The sequence below is a fragment of the Theropithecus gelada genome, chromosome 14 (assembly GCF_003255815.1).
Source record: "Theropithecus gelada isolate Dixy chromosome 14, Tgel_1.0, whole genome shotgun sequence".
NCBI lineage: Eukaryota > Metazoa > Chordata > Mammalia > Primates > Cercopithecidae > Theropithecus > Theropithecus gelada.
Genome location: NC_037682.1, coordinates 71,052,812 through 71,070,399, shown reverse-complemented (window position 1 = coordinate 71,070,399; position 17,588 = coordinate 71,052,812). Strand labels below are relative to the sequence as shown.

The window sequence follows — 17,588 nt, the reverse complement described above, 5'->3', positions numbered from 1 at the left end:
AGCGCTGTGCTATGTAATTTATATGCATTTTGACAATGTTATTTAATTCTTACAACAACCCCAGGGTGAATCATTTGCCCAAGATCACAGAGGTAAGAGGAGCTGGCCACACACACACACACACACACACACACACAGAGCACACCTATGACCTCTTCATTTCTATTCTCTCCCACAGGCCTGTATCCATGTGAAAGCTGACCTGTTAGCAGGGCTGCCTGTGAGGCTTGAAAAATGAGCAGTCCCTTTCCCAGCTTATGGTTAAGGCTCCAACTCTGGCATCAAACAGACCTAGATTTGAATTGTGGCTGTGCCATTTTTACTATTCTCAGCTACTTCACCTGTGCAAAGGGATAAACAGTGCCTCATAGGTGGTGAGGATTGATGAAAACTGTAAATAAAACATTTGACACCAGTACCTGGCACAGAACAGATGCTTCAGAAATGTTGCCTGCTATTAATTGTCATCTCTGGATCTCACTGAAGGGAAGAGACAAAATGGTCTCTGAAAGCTTTCCTCTTGCTCTGTCCTGTCCGTAAGTGACAGAGCTCAGCCCTGGCTGGCTTGGACCTAGCAAATGAGGCTCAGGGAAGGGCTAGCTCCTTATCTTTGTAAATAACAAATAAGCAGTCTCATCTCATAGGCAGGCATGTGCGTAGCAGTTTACAAAATACTCTCCTTCGAATTATCACCCTGGATCCTCAAAAATCCTTTGAAGGTAGCAGGTCATAGATTATCATCCCATTTTAAAGACAAGAACATTGAAGCTCAGGTGATCACCAGCCCAAGATTGCACAGCTAGGTGTTGAGTGAGATGGGATGTCAACTCGTGCCCTGAGCCTCAGGAAAGAGGCCAAAAAGGACATAAAGCAAGTAAACCATGAGGACTTCTTAAATTGGATGAAGTAAATCTTCCAAACTCACACATCAGAGGAGCTGACTGTCTCAACAGGATCATGGAACCCTTAGAGTGAGCCCTTACCTTGCATTTCTCTGGTCCAGAGATGTCTTAGCTCACTGGTATTGATGCTGAGTCTGGCTGCTTAAAAGGGTATGCAGGACAAGCCATATGGAAATCAATGCAGCCCAGGCTGTTTGTTGCAAATAAATTTGATTTTTCACTTAATGTAAGAGTCATTCTTCATAACATGTGAGTGGCTTCTCTTTGAGAGGGCCAGCCCAGCAGAGAACAGATAGAACTGTGGATGGGGACAGGGGGCGAGAACAGGACAGGAGAGAGGAGCGTAGATCAGAGAGCGGCCAGAGAGTGTGATGTGCAGGGGGAGCGGGAAGCAGACTGAGGAATTTAGGCTCTAATTTAGCCTTTTCTTTTTCTTAGGTGAGCAAAATAGGAGGGCAGATTGGAGTAGGGCACAGAGGAGTGGTATGCAAAATGGCTAACATCTGGTTGGCCCAGCCTCTAACCAATCAGAATGTCTGCCTGGCCACTGAGCAAAGTCCACAGGCTTCTATTATGCCTGGTCCGCTGACATTAACCCTTTGTTTAGTAACTGGATCATGAGGAGACTGCGGGTATTGGGAAAGGGCTGGAGCAGCCAGAGCAGAGGCTGAGAGGCACTGGGTGTGGAAGGAGGCACTGAGGTGGCTTGGCACAAGTTATTTACCAAGCTGTGTGGAAGTACTTCATGGCTGTAACCTGGCATCAAGGCTGTCCCAGCCTGAGCCAGCTGAGTGGGAGGCCTGAGGCACACCTCCACCCACCACCACAGCCTAGCGCAGCAGCTTGCATTTCAGCAGCACCCCAACTGGTCTCTCCTCCCCGCTTTCTTGTCCCCTTATCTGTTGTCCAAAGTACTGCCAGAGTGCGTGCGTGTGTGCGTGTGCGTGCATGTGTGCACGTGTGCGTGTGTGTGTCTGTGCACGTGTGTGTGCACGTGGGTGCGTGTGCCCGCAGGTATGTACGTGTGTGTGGGGTTACCTAACTTTTACAGGGCACCTACTCTGCCGCAGGTGTGATAAGTGTTGGATCCAGATAACTAGCACACACTGGGGGAGCACAGGGTTATCTGTAAGAGTGAGACACACCATTATAATAGGATGGCATCTCTGCTGGCTCCCCTTCTACCTCTCCGGCAGTTCCTTCTTGCTTTTCTTTGTAGGCTTGTCCTATTCAGTCCTGGCCTTTAAAGCTTGGCCATCCACCTCTTCTGCCTTCTAACTCGTCATTCTCCACATTCACTCTCATTGCAAACCTCTCCTCTGAGCTCCTCACCCCAATATCCCACCTTCTGCCCCTGCACTCCCAGAACACTCTCTGTGATCTCCGCACTTTGAACGTGCACACTTAATCATGTGTTTGGTTGTGTCTCCCCTACCCGCCAGAGAGTTCTGTAAAGTTGGGCACCGTATCCTATTCACTACTTTATCTCAGTACAGGCCCAGGGCCAGCGTGACTTGGTTTAAACGTGGATGCTGCCTGATTATAAGTCCAGTTCTCCAGATCATCACTGTAAGTGGGATCTGACCCTTACTGCCTTTGTATACTCCCTCTTCCTTTTCCCTGCAACACATTCCTGGAAATACTAGAAATACGGGAGAAGCTGTCCCTGAATAGACATTGAATTCACATGCAGGAGTGACAGGGAGGTTAGTTTTCCATAAAGTCAGCATTCTATTTGTCACTCAAGTACTAATCCTAGGTGACCTTCTCTCACCCACGTCCTCCCCAGCCTCTGTCCTAGGCATTGCTAGGCCTGCCCAAGCCCTCAAGAGACCTGTCTCCGCCAGTTCCCCATCACAGACCCACTTGGAGTGAGGAAGCAGCAGCCAGAGCCTTTTTCCTGGTACAAGGCTGACTTTTCTCTGCCAGTCCCCATCGTCTTCACTCTCAAGCTTCAGGCTTTCTTGACCTGGCCAGAAAGGAACTTCTGGCCCCAAGGGAGCCATTTAGATCTCATTGACTGGGCTTCTGCCCTGCTCAGGACTTGCTGACCATCCTCCCTGGAAAAGGAGATCTGAAGCCCTCGATTCATTTTCACAAGCATTTATTGAGCCCCTTCTGAGTACTGTATTTTGTTCTAGGAACAGAGATTTAAGAATAAGCATAAGCAAAACATGGTGCCTGCGCTTGCTGAGGTCACCTTCAGCAGAGGGTAGACCCTGAAACAACTCTACTGTGCAGTACGACCAGGCCCAAGGACTCCAGAAGGAGCCTGGAAAAAGTGACAATGAATTCTGCACAGGTGTTGGTATTGTGGTAGACTTCACAGAGCAGGCGCAATTTGAGTTGAGGCTTAAAGGAAATGGAGGGTTCAGGCTGGTGAAGAGGGGGCAGAAAAAGCCCTCCAGGCAGAGGCAATCACTTGAGCAAAGGCGTGGGCATAGAATGCCACAGCAAGTTCAAAGAACGGCAGTGAGTCCTGGGGTAGGAAGGCCCGGCTTCAGGCAGAGGCAGAGGCAGACCTCTTCTCAGTGCCCTAACCAAGCTCACCTGTGTTTCCTCCCAGGTGCCAACTTCACCCTGCGGGAGCTGGGGCTGGGAGAAGTAACGTCCCCTCACGGGACCCTGTACCGGACAGACATTGGCCTCCCCCACTGCGGCTACTCCATGGGGGCCAGCTCTGATGCTGACATGGAGGCTGACACGGTGCTGTCCCCTGAGCACCCCGTGCGGCTGTGGGGCCGGAGCACACGGTCAGGGCGCAGCTCCTGCCTGTCCAGCCGGGCCAACTCCAACCTCACGCTCACCGACACCGAGCACGAAAACACTGAGACTGGTAAGTGGCTGGTTTGGTCTGTGCCGGGTGCCTGGGTGGTGGAGCTGGGGTTTTATTTACAATATTGATTTCCTGCTCCATTGCCTGGGGCTCTGGTGAAGTTGGTGAAAAATTGCTTTACTCTCAGGGATCAAAAGTCAGAGTCTCTTGCAGAGTCATGTGAAATGCCCACCCATGAGTGACATGCCAGAGACTGGGTCGCTGCTCTTTCCTTCCAGATTAGGGAGGCGCATAAAGCTCTGGGTCATTGCTTATAAGGTGCCTGTGTGCAGGGGAGAAGAAAGAGCATGGGGCAGTGGTAACAGATTCCCCATAGTTTGTCCTCTACCAAATCAGCAAGGCCTGGTCCTGCCTGAATCCTGCTCGTTCCATCTCTAGCTGCAGGTGCTCAGCAGTCCTGGGCAACCTCCAGGAACACTGTCCCACATCAGCATCTTACGTTGTTCAGAGGATGACTTCCAAACAAAAAGTGTCATTTGGGGATAACTTAAAACTTGAGGTTTAGGGGAGATGTTGTCAAAGGGTACAGAGTTTCAGTTAGGAGAAATAAGTTTTTGAAATCTATTGCACGGCATGGTGACTATAGTTAATAATAATGCATTGTATATTTCAGAGTTGCTAAAAGAGTAGATTTTTAAATATTCTCACCACAAAAAAATAAGTATGTGAGATGAGGAATATGTTAATTAACTTTAGTTAATCGTTCCACAATATATTTATATATCAAAATATCAAATTGTGCCCTATAAATATATATAATTATTATCTGTCTATTAAAAATAAAAAGAAAGTGAAAAGACAAAAAAAAATAAACTTTAACAATTAAAACTTGAGGCTTTGCTGCAGCTTCCCCCGATCCCAGGAAGTGCCAGCTGCACACTCCTTATTCCACTCTCCTCCCTGAGGCTCCTTCCCAAGGCCTGAGAGAGGCTGTGGGAGGAAAAGATGACACCTGGTTCACACGCCTCCTTTTCGTGGTGGAGGAAAGGGGGCCCAGTTTCCGTGTTTTCCTCTTTCTCCCTTGGGACCTTGCTGGCAGAATTCTGAGGGGCTCTGAGTCTAACGTGGTCCTGCGTGGAGACTAGCTCCCGGGGGGAATCTCCCCTTCTGTGTATTTCATGCCTTAGCAGCCCCTGAGCAGCTTTGCTGAGCCAGGTCAGCACCAAGGTGGGTCCTGCTGAGGCCTGGCTGCAAAGGAAAGAGTGGCAGAGCCCAGGAACAGCCCCAGCACCTGGAGGGCTGTTTCTGGGAAACCCAGTGAGGAGGAGGTCCGCTGGTGCTTCCATACCAGAGCTGGCAAAGGGGTAGGGGAGGGCAGTCTGAATTATTAATAGAAGAGGAAGCACCTAGCCCAGTGCCCCCTGCTGGCTTCTAGCTTCAAATGTAGATCCTCATGATTCCTGCCCCGGATTCCCCTGGATCAGGGCAGGGAACAGGTCAGAGATGAGGCTTAGAGGGGTTAGTCTCTGAAGAGGAGGCTCCAGCTGAGTGGTGTAAAACCAAGATGGATCCCCAGATTGGGGATGGGCAGGAGACCACGCACGGTCAGGGTCAGGTGGGGAAATGTATCCCCTTAGGGTCCAGAGTCCCATGCAGCAGAGTTCCAAAGGTGCATCCTGCCACCCCTCCCAGAGGACTCATGTGTTCGCCTAGGGAGCCTGCATACTTGTCTACGTGGGAGGGTGGCAATGGCTTGGGTACTGGGTACTGGCTTGGCAGTGTCACTCTCCCTTGGTCCCCAGTCAGCCCTGTGAAGGGGCTAATGACCTCAGTACCAGAGGAGTTTCCCTCTCTCTGGTGGGAAAGCACCCACACTCCCTCACCCACCTTCCCAAGGCCATACCCAGCCAGCAGCCCTGCCTCTCCCCACCCCCACCACACACTGAACTTGAACATTAAATTGAAGGGCAGTGCAGGGCCTGGCACAAAGAGAATAGGGTATGTGCCACCACACCGCAGCAGGAAGGGAGCCTCAGTTCTGGTACTGGTCTAGGGTGTGGCCTTGGGTAAATTGCATCCTTTCTTGGGACTCAGTTTCCTCATCTATAAAATAAATAGTTTAAATGAAATTAGCATTCCTTGATCTGAGAATGTTAGTTCTTAGATGGGGTAGGGGGCTGTTCTGTGGTCAAATAATGTAGGAAACACTGAATCAAACAAACTTAAACCAGTTTCTTTACTCCAGGACTTCTTAGAGTTTTTCAGATGTTAATGTGCATGCTAATGGATAAATTACCAAGGAGGGATGTATGCAGCATTCCCCAAATCGATTTGACCACAGAACTCTTTTATTCTCAGAGCATCGGGTGGGACCAGTATTCTAATAAACAATTTTTGGGTCTAGCTGAGCTAAATGACCTGTAGGTCCTTCTAGATGCAGAATTCTTGGATTCTAAGTTCATGCACAAGATGAAGGTATGCGAGAGGAAAATGATAATAATAACAGCATTAATACTTAATAGTTGTGTGGTTGGGCGTGGTGGTTCAAGCCTGTAATCCCAGCACTTTCAGAGGCTGGGGTGGATGGATCGCTTGAGGCGTGTGTCATGGTGATGCACACCTGTAATCCCAGCTACTCAGGAGGTTAAGGCAGGAGAATCACTGGAACCCCAGAGGCAGAGGTTGCTGTCAGCCAACATTGCACCACTGCACTCCAGCCTGGGCAACAGAGCTAGACTCTGTCTAAAAAAAAAAAAAAAAAAAAAAAGTTGCTGCCAATTACCTGAACCTAAGCACAGTGCTAACTGCTTTAGCTGTATTATCTCATTTACTCCCCCTACAACCCTTTGAAGAAGGTTTCATTATCCCCATTGTTGCACACAGTAAGGAAACCGCAGCCCAGAGAAGTTAAGAAACCTGCATAGGACACACAACTAGCAAAATGAGATTGGAACTCAAGCCTATATGACTCTAAAATCTTTACTCTTATAGCCCTAGTTATAGTGAATTCCCTCTGTAGCAAGACACTTGGGTTATTTTTTCTTTTGAAGCCTTCTTGCCATGGTGACAAATGATCATTTTCCATAAAGTCATGACAGAAAGAGGTGCACACTGCCCACATTATTGTATATTCCCTGAGAGCTGAATTACAGCTGAATTAAGCCTCTGTTGGGTGATAATGACATATTCACTAAGCCTGAAGAGTTTCAGCCTTTGATAATGGGATGGAGGAATGGCTGCCTGCTCCCCTGGCCATGTCGTCATCTCTTTATGATCATACATTTCCACACTGGCCACAGAACTCAAAGCCTCACTGTACTCAGGGTAGACGGGTGGGCAGAGGAGGTAGGCAGATGAATCTAATGAAGGGCTTCTGTTTCCCACATCCCTTCCAAGCCTGAACTCCCTGAACCTAGATTCCGCCTAGGTGCCCAAAGGCTGTCTACTTGCTCCTGGTTGGGAAGTTACATTAACAGCTTTGTTATGCAGTACTCAGATCTAAATAACGACAGCAATCATGGGAATGACTCCCTTTTATTCACTGATTAGGTTCACCTTCCTCTTACACTATTATCTCCCCAACTTATAGCTGAGGAAACTGAGGCACAGAGAGATTAAAGGCTGTGCACAGGGCCACATATCTAGTTGAGCTGGAGCCAGGCTCTACTACAAAAGTCTTGGTTCCTTTCACCCTCTCTCTCCCTTTTCTTTTACCTTCCCCCTCTCCCATCTTTCTGTAGTTCCGCCTGACCTCATCAAACCCCTGGCCCCAGCCAGTGCTCTCCTTTTCTTGTGATGGGAACTCAGATCTCACCATCAGAACAGGGCTCAGTTCCACTGGACCTGTCAGTCAACACATCACAGTGTGGTCACTTCTCAGGGTTAGAGCAAAGCCAGCAACCTCATGCTATGTGCTTACCACTGCACGTGAGCAATTGCCTTAATCCCCCTGGCAACTCAGTGGCATTCCCATTTGCCGAATGGGAAACCTGAGGCTCCAAACCGAGACACAACAGCCAGCAAGTCACCAAGTTGGCAGAGCTTAGATTTGAAGTCTGGTCTCTTTGATGGCCTGAGCCATCTCTATAGTCTGAGCCCTTTGCCTGCCTCCATTTGAGTCTGCAGGCGTCCTCAGCTATCAATTGAGGCCACCAAAAATGTGCAACCAAGTTCTCAGAGATCCTTACCAGATAAATGTGAAATGTGAAGCATAACCCCAGCAACCTCCAGCCACAAGAACATTTACTCTGCCTCCACACCAGGCCTTGCATTAGTCAATAGTAATTGTCAACAGTATTGATAGCGGTGGAGGCTTTTGCTGAGGTCACAGTGATGCTGCATGCAGCTGCCATCAATAATAACTTTTATGGGGTCCATTAAAGACAATTTCTGCCCCTGAAGGTTAATGTCAGCAGCTTTTATGTCACTGCTTAATATCTAAAATAAATACAGAATTGACTGGGTAATGTAAACACAAATCTTCCTACTCAGGGCCTTCAGGCAGAGCCAGCCCTCAGGCCTCTCCTCTCCTGCTGTGAGGGGCCAACAGGCTTGGGGGGCAGTGAGAAGCTGGCATGTCAGGAACACAGTCGGTATGCAATAGATGTGTTTTAGAAAGCAGAGGTTGCAATTCGAGCTTCACTCCCAAGCACTGGGTCAAGCTGACACTGTCTTTTGTGAATTCATTCTGTAATTCGTCCCACAGCTGTGCTGAGCTTCAGTGTGCAGCATTATTCAAGGATGTGGACTCGAGATGACCAGTGAGGGAGGCAGGGCTACGAGCACCTTGCAGCTCTTTAACAGAGGTGCAGCAGGCAGTGTTGCAGAGTGGAGAAAGAATGCTAGTTTCAGAGTCCAATGAGGAGACCTGGCCTCAAGTCCTGGTTGTACCAGTCCCAGCTCTGAGATCTTGGGCAAGTCATTTCACCTCTTGGAGCCACAGTTTTGTCATTTTAAAAAGAGCATGTCAATGGTTACCAGGTATTAAGAAGAGATGTTGGGGAGTTACTGTTTAATGGGTACACATTTTCAGTTTGGGATAATGAAAAAGTTCAGAGATACATAAAAGTAATGGATGCACAACCGTGTGACTACACTAATGCCACTGAACTCTAGTCCTTAAAATGATTAAAAAGACCAACTGTTATGTATTTTTCACATAATACAAAAAATGCAAACACAGCATGCCATCTTCCTTCCTTGAAGTGTTGCTGTGAGTCTGTACTACAGCATTTGTGAAGCGTCTGGTCTGTGTTAGGCCTTAATTCACGGGAGTTGTTAATATTAATTTTTTAAAGAGCTAGATGATGACAATAAAGGAGCAGTTCATTTTGCCCTGAGGGTGCAAATGCTCATTCCTTCATTCCACTCATGTTATGCATGGGGCTTGAAAGCCTAGTAGGATTTCACTGAGTCTGAGGGATCTGAGAGAAGCATTCCCAATAGAGACAACTGCATGAGCCAAGGCTTGGAGGCATGCAGAAGCATGGTGGGTCTGGGGAACAGTAAGAATGTACTCGTGATTTAATCCCAGAGGCAAATTAAGAAATCTACTTTGAAAGGAAACAATGAAGCAGAATCACAGTTACCCCTGCCCCAAATTATCAAGCAGCCTGGTGTCAAAAGGGAAATTATTGGTTAACCTAATTAGGCAGCCAAATTGCTCATTCAGAGTCAGTAGATTAGGTGAGCATCTCCAAAGTACAGTGAGAAAGGAACTCATTACCAATTAACTCCGTTTATCCTCTGCTCTCCTTGGCCCCATACCCATGAGACTTGGTTTTTAAAATATATAAGAATATCTATCGTTAAGTTCCAGAGTGGTCAAAGTACTGCAGCAACCCAACCCATTGTACAATGGGACACCATCTTCTAGGATGGGAAGTTAGATCCCATCCACTAGGGTAGGAATTGGGCCCCACATTTGATTACTCTTCTGCTTTGGGAGCCAGTGCACAGCCCTCTCAGGAACGCTTTCAGGGAATTAGAGTATCCTACCAGACAGAGCTATCCACGTAAACCTTGTGCGTGCTGGAAGCCCCCAGGCTCCCAAGAAGATTGAGGAGAGCCTGGTAGAGCCAGAGCCTCTGAGCCTCTCAGAATCTGTGAGCTAGAAAGAACCTTGGAGACAACAAGCCCACCAACTCTTAACCTTCCCTCATTTTCTAACCAAGGACACAGATATTTGGAGCAGTTAGGTATCTCATTGAAGGGTGCACAGCTAGTAAATGTCAGAGCCAGGGTGTGAATCCTGATCCATCCCACTACAGTGTCCATTATCCTTCTTTCTTTTTCTTTTTTTTTTTTTTTTGAGACGGAGTCTTGCTCTGTTGCCCAGGCTGGAGTGCAGCGGTGCAATCTCGGCTCACTACAAGCTCTGCCTCCTGGGTTCACACCATTCTCCTGCCTCAGCCTCCCAAGTAGCTGGGACTACAGGCACCCGCCACCACGCCTGGCTAGTTTTTTTGTATTTTTAGTAGAGACGGGGTTTTATTGTGTTAGCCAGGATAGTCTTGATCTCCTGATCTCGTGATCCACCCGCCTCAGCCTCCCAAAGTGCTGGGATTACAGGTGTGAGCCACCACACCCGGCCCATTATCCTTCTTGACCACCATGTTCTACAGTCTTTTTTGTTTTATAGAGACATGTTTATGTTAGCTCAACCCAAAAAATATATGAGGTCTAGGAGATGATTCTAGCTATATCCAGAATATAAACTTCTTTGTCAATATTAGAAACTTCCAGAAAAGAAAGGGAACGCATAACCTATTAGAAGTAATCAGGACCCAGAGATCATACTGGGCCACTCTGAAATTATGACATGTTAGAGAAATGACATTTGAAGTACATGTTTTAGAGGGTTAAGAGAAATATCCCATCAGAAGGTATCTGAGAGAGCTTTATGGAAGAAGTGCTGGCCCCTAGGTTTTGAGGGCTGGAAAGGACTATAACAGGCAAAGAGGGTTAAGAGGGGGCATTCTTTGTGGGCAAAACTTGGGGGTAAACCAGTAGAAGGTGTGTCACATGAGGCTAGAACATAAGCGAATGCACCTGGGAATACTGGGGCAGAGTGTACTGGGAGGTAAGGTTTGCAAGTTAGTTGGATTGTCTGTCGTTCCACAACTATTTGTTGAGTACCTACTATGTACCAGGCACTGTTTTAGATACTGAGGTTCCAGCAATGATTGACAAAACTGCCCCCTCTCATGGAGATTACATTCTAGTGGGAAAATTGATGATGAACAAGGTAAAAAATAAATAACATAGAATGTTTCTCTATAATAGTTGTTACGGAAAGGGGGACAGTGAGTCCCAGGGTGTGTCTGGGCAGTGGGGAAGGGAGGTGCAGTTGTAAAACGGTGGCCAGAGAAAGCTTCACAGAGAAGGTGACATTTGAACAAAGCCTTGCAATAGGTGAGAAAGCAGGCTGTGAAGATATCTGGAAGAAAAGCAATCTTGGCAGAGGGAAGGCAGGTGCTAAGGCCTTGAGGCAGAAGCTTGTGTGTGGCTAGTTTGAAAAGCAGCAAGGAAGCCAGAGTGGCTAGATGGTAGAGGAGGCCAAAGAGGGGAGGGGATAGGGGTGTGTGCAGGCCAGTGCCGGGGAGCCACGGAGGGTTCTTAATGCAGAAGTGATGAGGTCTGACTAATACTTGAACAGGATCATTCTAGAAGCTGTGATGAGAGTAGACTCACAGGCAAAGGCTGAAGTAGGCAGAAGTAGGCAGCTATTGCAGTCATGCAGAAGAGAAACAACAGGTGCTCAGGTCAGAGTGAGCCATAGGTGAGGAATGGGCAAGGGATGTAGTTCACTGAGGCGCGGCAGTGAGGGTAGTACCTGTACCTGTGGAAGTGGATAGAACTTTCTCTTCCCTGCTCCTCCCCACCATCTTGTTAGCATTGAGGATGACTTCAGTACTCTTATATTCTGTGACCAAAATGACTTGCCAGTACTGTAAGGAAGAAGGGCTCGCCCCTGATCCTTCTCCCAGCCTCACTGCTACCTTGGCCCAGTTCAGGGTCCTTTAGCCATGGCCTGTCCCATGCCACACCCGGTGCTTTCTTGTTCTCAGTCCACGGCTTTGGTGATGAGCCACATCCCTTGCCCACTCCTCCCACCATGCTCCATCCTGCTGCCGATCATCTTGGTTTCTGACCTTGCTGCCTGACTCCCTCACCCAGCCTTGCCTTATCTTCCACATAAGACTCTTGGGAACCATCATTTTTTCATACAATCTCAGCTTCTGTTTAAGCCATAATTTTAGTCCTACCTTCTGCTTGGTTGCCTCAAGCTGCCTTAGTGAAGTTTGACCTGGGGCCTCCTCTGCATAGCACCACATTGGCTGGAATTGCCTGTGATCTGGGAGCCAACACCTGACGGCTACTAGCTTTGTTGTTCTTAGGAGTCCCTTTAAGAAGTCCTGGCCCAGATTAACTGCACCCTATAACCACTTCCCGCTGGCAAGCTCTGTGACTCTCCCTGGTGGCAGCACATACTAACACAACAGCACCTTGCTTCTGAAAGAGAAAGGGAGGAAAATGAAGGCTCAGAGCCATGCTAAATTAAGACAGATTGCATTCCTGAAACTCAGTTAAGACCCGCTGAGTGTGCAGAGAGGTGCAGCAAATGAGAGTTTTGTTTTTAATTTGAGACAACACAACTTTCAATTCCAGTGGAGGCAATGATGTGCATGATGACAAACTTCCTGACGAAAGATATTTCAGAAGCATTTTTCCCTGTCAGTAAGCTCTGCTTTGTCCAAGGAGAGTGGTTTCTGAGGCTGCTTGAACTTCATCTGACCCAGGATGTCTTCAGGGAAGAAAGAGAATAACCAACATTGGGAAAGAAGCTTCTGGCCTATGGGAGTCTTGTTCCAGTGCCAGATGTGTGGAGTCTAGGGATGAATTTGGTTTCAATTTTAGGCTTTGTCACCAGTCCTAGTGTGACTTTGACCTAGTCACTTCTCTCTGAGCATTATTGTAGTTTCCCCATCAGCCAAAAAAGGTCAGTGGAATCTCAGACAGTGAAATAACTTGGAAGGAGGATAGGCTTTGGAGTCAAACTTGGAATCCCAACTCAGCTACTTAGGAATTGGGCGATTTTGTGCAAATTACTAAATCTCACTGAGATGAAGAAATGGAGAAACTCAGTTTCTTCATCTGCAACCTGGGAATGAATGAATGTCTACCTCCTAAGGTTGTAATAAGGGTGGAAGGTGATCATGCATGTGAAAGAGCAGGACAGTGTTTTCGAAACTCTGGGTCAACCGGTCACGAAATAAATGTTATAGCTCAGCACCATTTAAAATAATAATAAATAGGCTGGGTTCTGTGGCTCACACCTGTAATCCCAGCACTTTGGGAGGCCGAGATGGGTGGATCACTTGTGGTCAGGAGTTCAAGACCAGCGTGGCCAGCATGGTAAAACCCCGACTGTACTAAAAATAAAATACAAAAATTAGCTGGGTGTGGTGGTACATGCCTGTAGTCCCAGCTACTCAGGAAGCTGAGGTGGGAGGATCACTTGAACCTCGGAGGCAGAAGTTGCTGTGAGCCAAGATCATGCCACTGCACCCCAGCCTAGACAACAGAGTAAGACTGCATCTCAAAATAAATAAATTAATAATAATAATAATATAATAAATAGACTAGAGAGAAGCAAAATAAAGTGTAGGGCATATAGTAAGATAAGAATTATTTTATAAAATTTTTATTCCAGTTCCACTTTGGTTTTTTTGTTTGTTTGTTTGTTTTGAGATGGAGTTTCGCTCTTATTTTCTGGGCTGGACTGCAGTGGTGTGATCTTGGCTCACTGCAACCTCTGCATCCTGGGTTCAATCAGTCTTCCTGTCTCAGCCTCCCAAGTAGCTGGGATTACAGGTGTCTGCCACCACACCTGGCTAATTTTTTGTTTAATAGAGACAAGATTTCACCAGATTGGCCAGGCTGGTCTCAAACTCCTGACCTCAGATGATCCACCCACCTCGGCCTCCCGAAGTGCTGGTGTCACAAGCGTGAGCCACTGTGCCCGGCCAGTCAGTTATACACACAATACATGTACTCAACGGTCATGTAAAATATATTTATTATTATAGATTTCAGAAAAACAAGCTTAAAAGATGGTAACTGGGGACCAAGCACCTTGACTCATGCCTGTAATCTCAGCACGTTGGGAGGCCAAGGTAGGAGGATAACTCAAACTAAAAATAACAACAACAAAAAGTAGCCAAGGATGATTGTGTGCATCTGAAGTCCCAGATACTCAGAAGACTGAGATAGGGGCCTGGGTGATCGAGGCTACAGTGAGCTATGATTGCACCACTGAACTCTAGCCTGGGCAACAGAACAAGACCCTGTCTCAAAAAAAAAAAAAAAGAAAAGAAAAAAAAGATGGTCCTGGAATATGGCTGAACCTTGTGAATGTTAATTCCCTTCCTTCAAGGACCCCTTAGCTCAAAAATTCCATGATTTGTGATGCAATAGTCTTGGTCAAAAACTGTTGGCCTAGTATTTCTAGGGTCCCCTTTCTGAGAATGACTAAATATCTGGGCAGGGGCTCATGATTCAGCTGAAAGAAGATTGACTCCGGGATCAGAGACTTAATCAAGGTCACACAGCTTGTACAATGATAAAGCTGGAATCCCTGATTTGTAGAACCTGTACATCTCTCCTCTCCCCTCTCCCTCTTATGTAAATGGTCATTGGGATGATTAATAAGCCGTAGAGTAGCTATGGGCTGTGAGGACAGCAGGAAAAGCATCCCCCAACAGGGAGAGCTGACTTAGGAAGATACAGGGGCTGGATGAGGCATAAGCTGGGTTCATGGACCCACCTGGATCTCTCCACTGAGCACAAAGGCAACTGGAGAGGAACCCAGAGCAGATAACAATGGGCACAACATGAAACTAGCATGTCAAGAGAAATCTGGGCTTCTGCCAACCCATAGATCCTTACCACAACTTTGATTTCACACTAATCAACCCAGGCAGATGGACAGAGCACCATATAGTAATGGGTTGCTTTTCTTTGACTTCAGTCTGGAAGGGAGCATAGGGAGCAAAGGATGAAGAGGGGCTCCAGGTGTTCATATGGGTTTGATACATGAAGCCCAGGAGGCAGCAATTACCCATACCCCACAAAATACCTCTTTCAGGAAGAGCCCTTAGAGATGACCAGACCTTCCCGAAACTCTCCTCAAAGTGACAAGCCCGGCTTCCTCTGATGGTGGGAAGCAGCAGTAATGAGGCAAAGGGGCATTGGACTAGCAGTCAGAGAGCGTGGGTCTGTCTCCTGGCTGGTGGGGACTGTTTAGGAAATAGCAAAGATATATTATGGCTGAAGCCTGTGAGATTAAGAAAAGATGAGGACAGAGAGGAGAGCTGGGCTCTGTCATGGCAGGGGATGGTTCTGAATTGCTGGCTCAAGGGTTCAGCCTTTGTCCTGAAGGTGACAGGTACCCCAGGGAAAATTTAAGCAGGGAGAAGTTAAAGGTGACAGATGCCTTCTCTGATTCAGGTAAGAACAGACATGACATCTGGAGTGATCTTGTTCTTGAGAAGACTACAATTGCCTTTAGCTTTGAATTACTAACAGCTTAAATAAATAAAGCTGCAGGTCTGGCTGGAACCTACATTCATAATGCATTTGCCCTGGATAACTAACTAACCATGAACTTGTCAAGAACCTCAAGTCCCGCCTCTGCCAAATTTTGACTTTAAGGATCCTTTAGAGGGTGCCCAACTGGTTATCAGATTTTGTTTATAAAGAGTTTGTTTGCGTATATAATTACTATCTTCTTGTCTTAATAAACCTGATTTAGTCTGGGTTTCCTAGAAAGCAGAGCTGAGGCAAAGATTAAAAGCTGATGCTTTATTTAGGAGAAGTAAACTCAGGAACACGAGACAAAGAAAGATGACAAGCAGAGAGAGGTGATGGGTTACCATGCTGGCCAGTGCCTCCCAACAAGCTGCAAGGAGACATACCTGGTCTCTAAGCAGGAATGCTTCCTGAGAAGGCTCTCAGGCAGGCTGTACTTAGCAGTCATGTCTCCAGAGTAGTCTGTGGGAGGAAGGCAAGACAAGCAGTTAATGGGTGCTAGGCAGCAGAATTCAATGGACCGACTGGCCACAGTGGCAGCTGAAGTGCTGCCATTGGCTGAGGCGCCAGCAGATGGTGGCCCCAGGGGACTCTGAAAGGGTGTATAAGCTGTGATGGATTAACTGCTTATTCCTCCCTCCCTCCCCCGCTCTTTCCCTCCCTCCCTCCCTCCCTCGCCACATCCGCCCTGCTCCTTTCTCTATTTCTTTTTACTCATAAACTCTACCTGTCAATAATTACAGGAGCAATGCTCACTATTATACAGTTACAGTGAACCAGATAGTGTGCATGTATTATTCATTTCATTACCATAATCAGCCTATAAAACAAAGGTTGTTCCCCATTTAAAAGTGGGCAAAGGACATGAACAGACACTTCTCAAAAGAAGACATACATGTGGCCAACAAACATATGAAAGAAAGCTCACCCTCACTGATCATCAGAGAAATGCAAATCAAAACCACAATGAGATATCATCTCTCACCAGTCAGAGTGGCTATTACTAAGAAGTCAAAAAACAACAGATGCTGGCAAGTTTACAGAGAAAAAGGAATGCTTTTACACTGTTGGTGGGAGTGTAAATTAGTTGAACCATTTTGGAAGACAGTGTGGCAATTCCTCAAAGACCTAGAGGCAGAAATACCATTTGACCCAGCAATCTAATTACTGGGTATATACCCAAAGGAATATAAATCATTCTATTATAGAGATACATGCACACGTATGTTCATTGCAGCACTATTTACAATAGCAAAAACATGGAACAACCTAAGTGTCCATCAATGTTAGACTGGATAAAGAAAATGTGGTACATATACACCATGGAATATTATGCAGCCATAAAAAGGAATGAGATCATGTCCTTTGTGGGGACATGGATGGAGCCGGAAGCCGTTATTCTCAGCAAACTGCAGAAACGGAAAATCAGACACTGCATGTTCTCACTTATAAGTGGGAGCTGAATGATGAGAACACATGGACACTTTGCGGGGAAGAACACATACTGGGGTCTGTCGGAGGTTGGTGCAATGGGGAGGGACAGCATCAGGAAGAATAGCTAACCATGACACACGTTTATTTATGTAACAAACCTGCACATCTGGCACATGTACCCCTGAACCTGAAAGCTGAAGAAGAAAAATGGGGGTTGTTATTCCCATTTTAGAGCTGATGAAATTGAGGCCTCAAAAGCATAAGGAACTTGCCAGCTAGCCAGTCACAAAGCTGATAGCTAACCCAGGGCTATGCAAATCCAGAGCTCTTACCCCTAATCATATTACCTGATGGAGACAGGAATATAGAACTACCTGAGTGAATGACTGCCAGTTCTTTTTCAGGTTAAAAAGGTGTCAATGTATCAGACTAGCCACTGCAAACACACACTTGGTGACTCCAACTTATAAGCACATACTCTGGAGCCAGGCTGCCTGGATTGGAATCCTAGCACTTCCACTTATTAGCTATGTTACCTTGTGTTAAACAAGGCAGGTCTCTTCATCTCTCCATGCCTCGGTCTTCTCACCTGTAAAATGGGGATAATTCTGGTATCTCTCTCACAGTGTGGTTGTAAGGATTAAATGAGGTAAGAAAGTTAAAGCACTTAGCATCGTGTCTGGCACACAGGAAGTATTATATAAGTGTATGCTGTTGTTAAATGCATTGCACTTCATGATTTACAAAGTGTTTTCATATCTTGTTTAACATTTGTGACAAGCTTTGAGGTAGATATCGCCCTCATTCTTGTTTGGAAGTGCTTTTGAGATCATGCAGCTGGCACATGGCGGAGATGGGATTCAACCCCAGGTCTGTCTGACTCC

At 46.7% G+C, this 17,588-nt stretch overlaps 1 protein-coding gene across 1 annotated transcript in view; it reads left to right on the top strand.

Annotated features, from left to right (window-relative positions):
- TENM4 (teneurin transmembrane protein 4) overlaps positions 1-17,588 on the top strand; it is a 787,121-nt gene that overhangs the window by 373,503 nt on the left and 396,030 nt on the right. Inside the window, exon 6 of the mRNA XM_025357209.1 lies at positions 3,469-3,738. Within this exon, the coding sequence (XP_025212994.1) occupies positions 3,469-3,738 (270 nt within the window). The remainder of the gene's footprint in view (positions 1-3,468; positions 3,739-17,588) is intronic.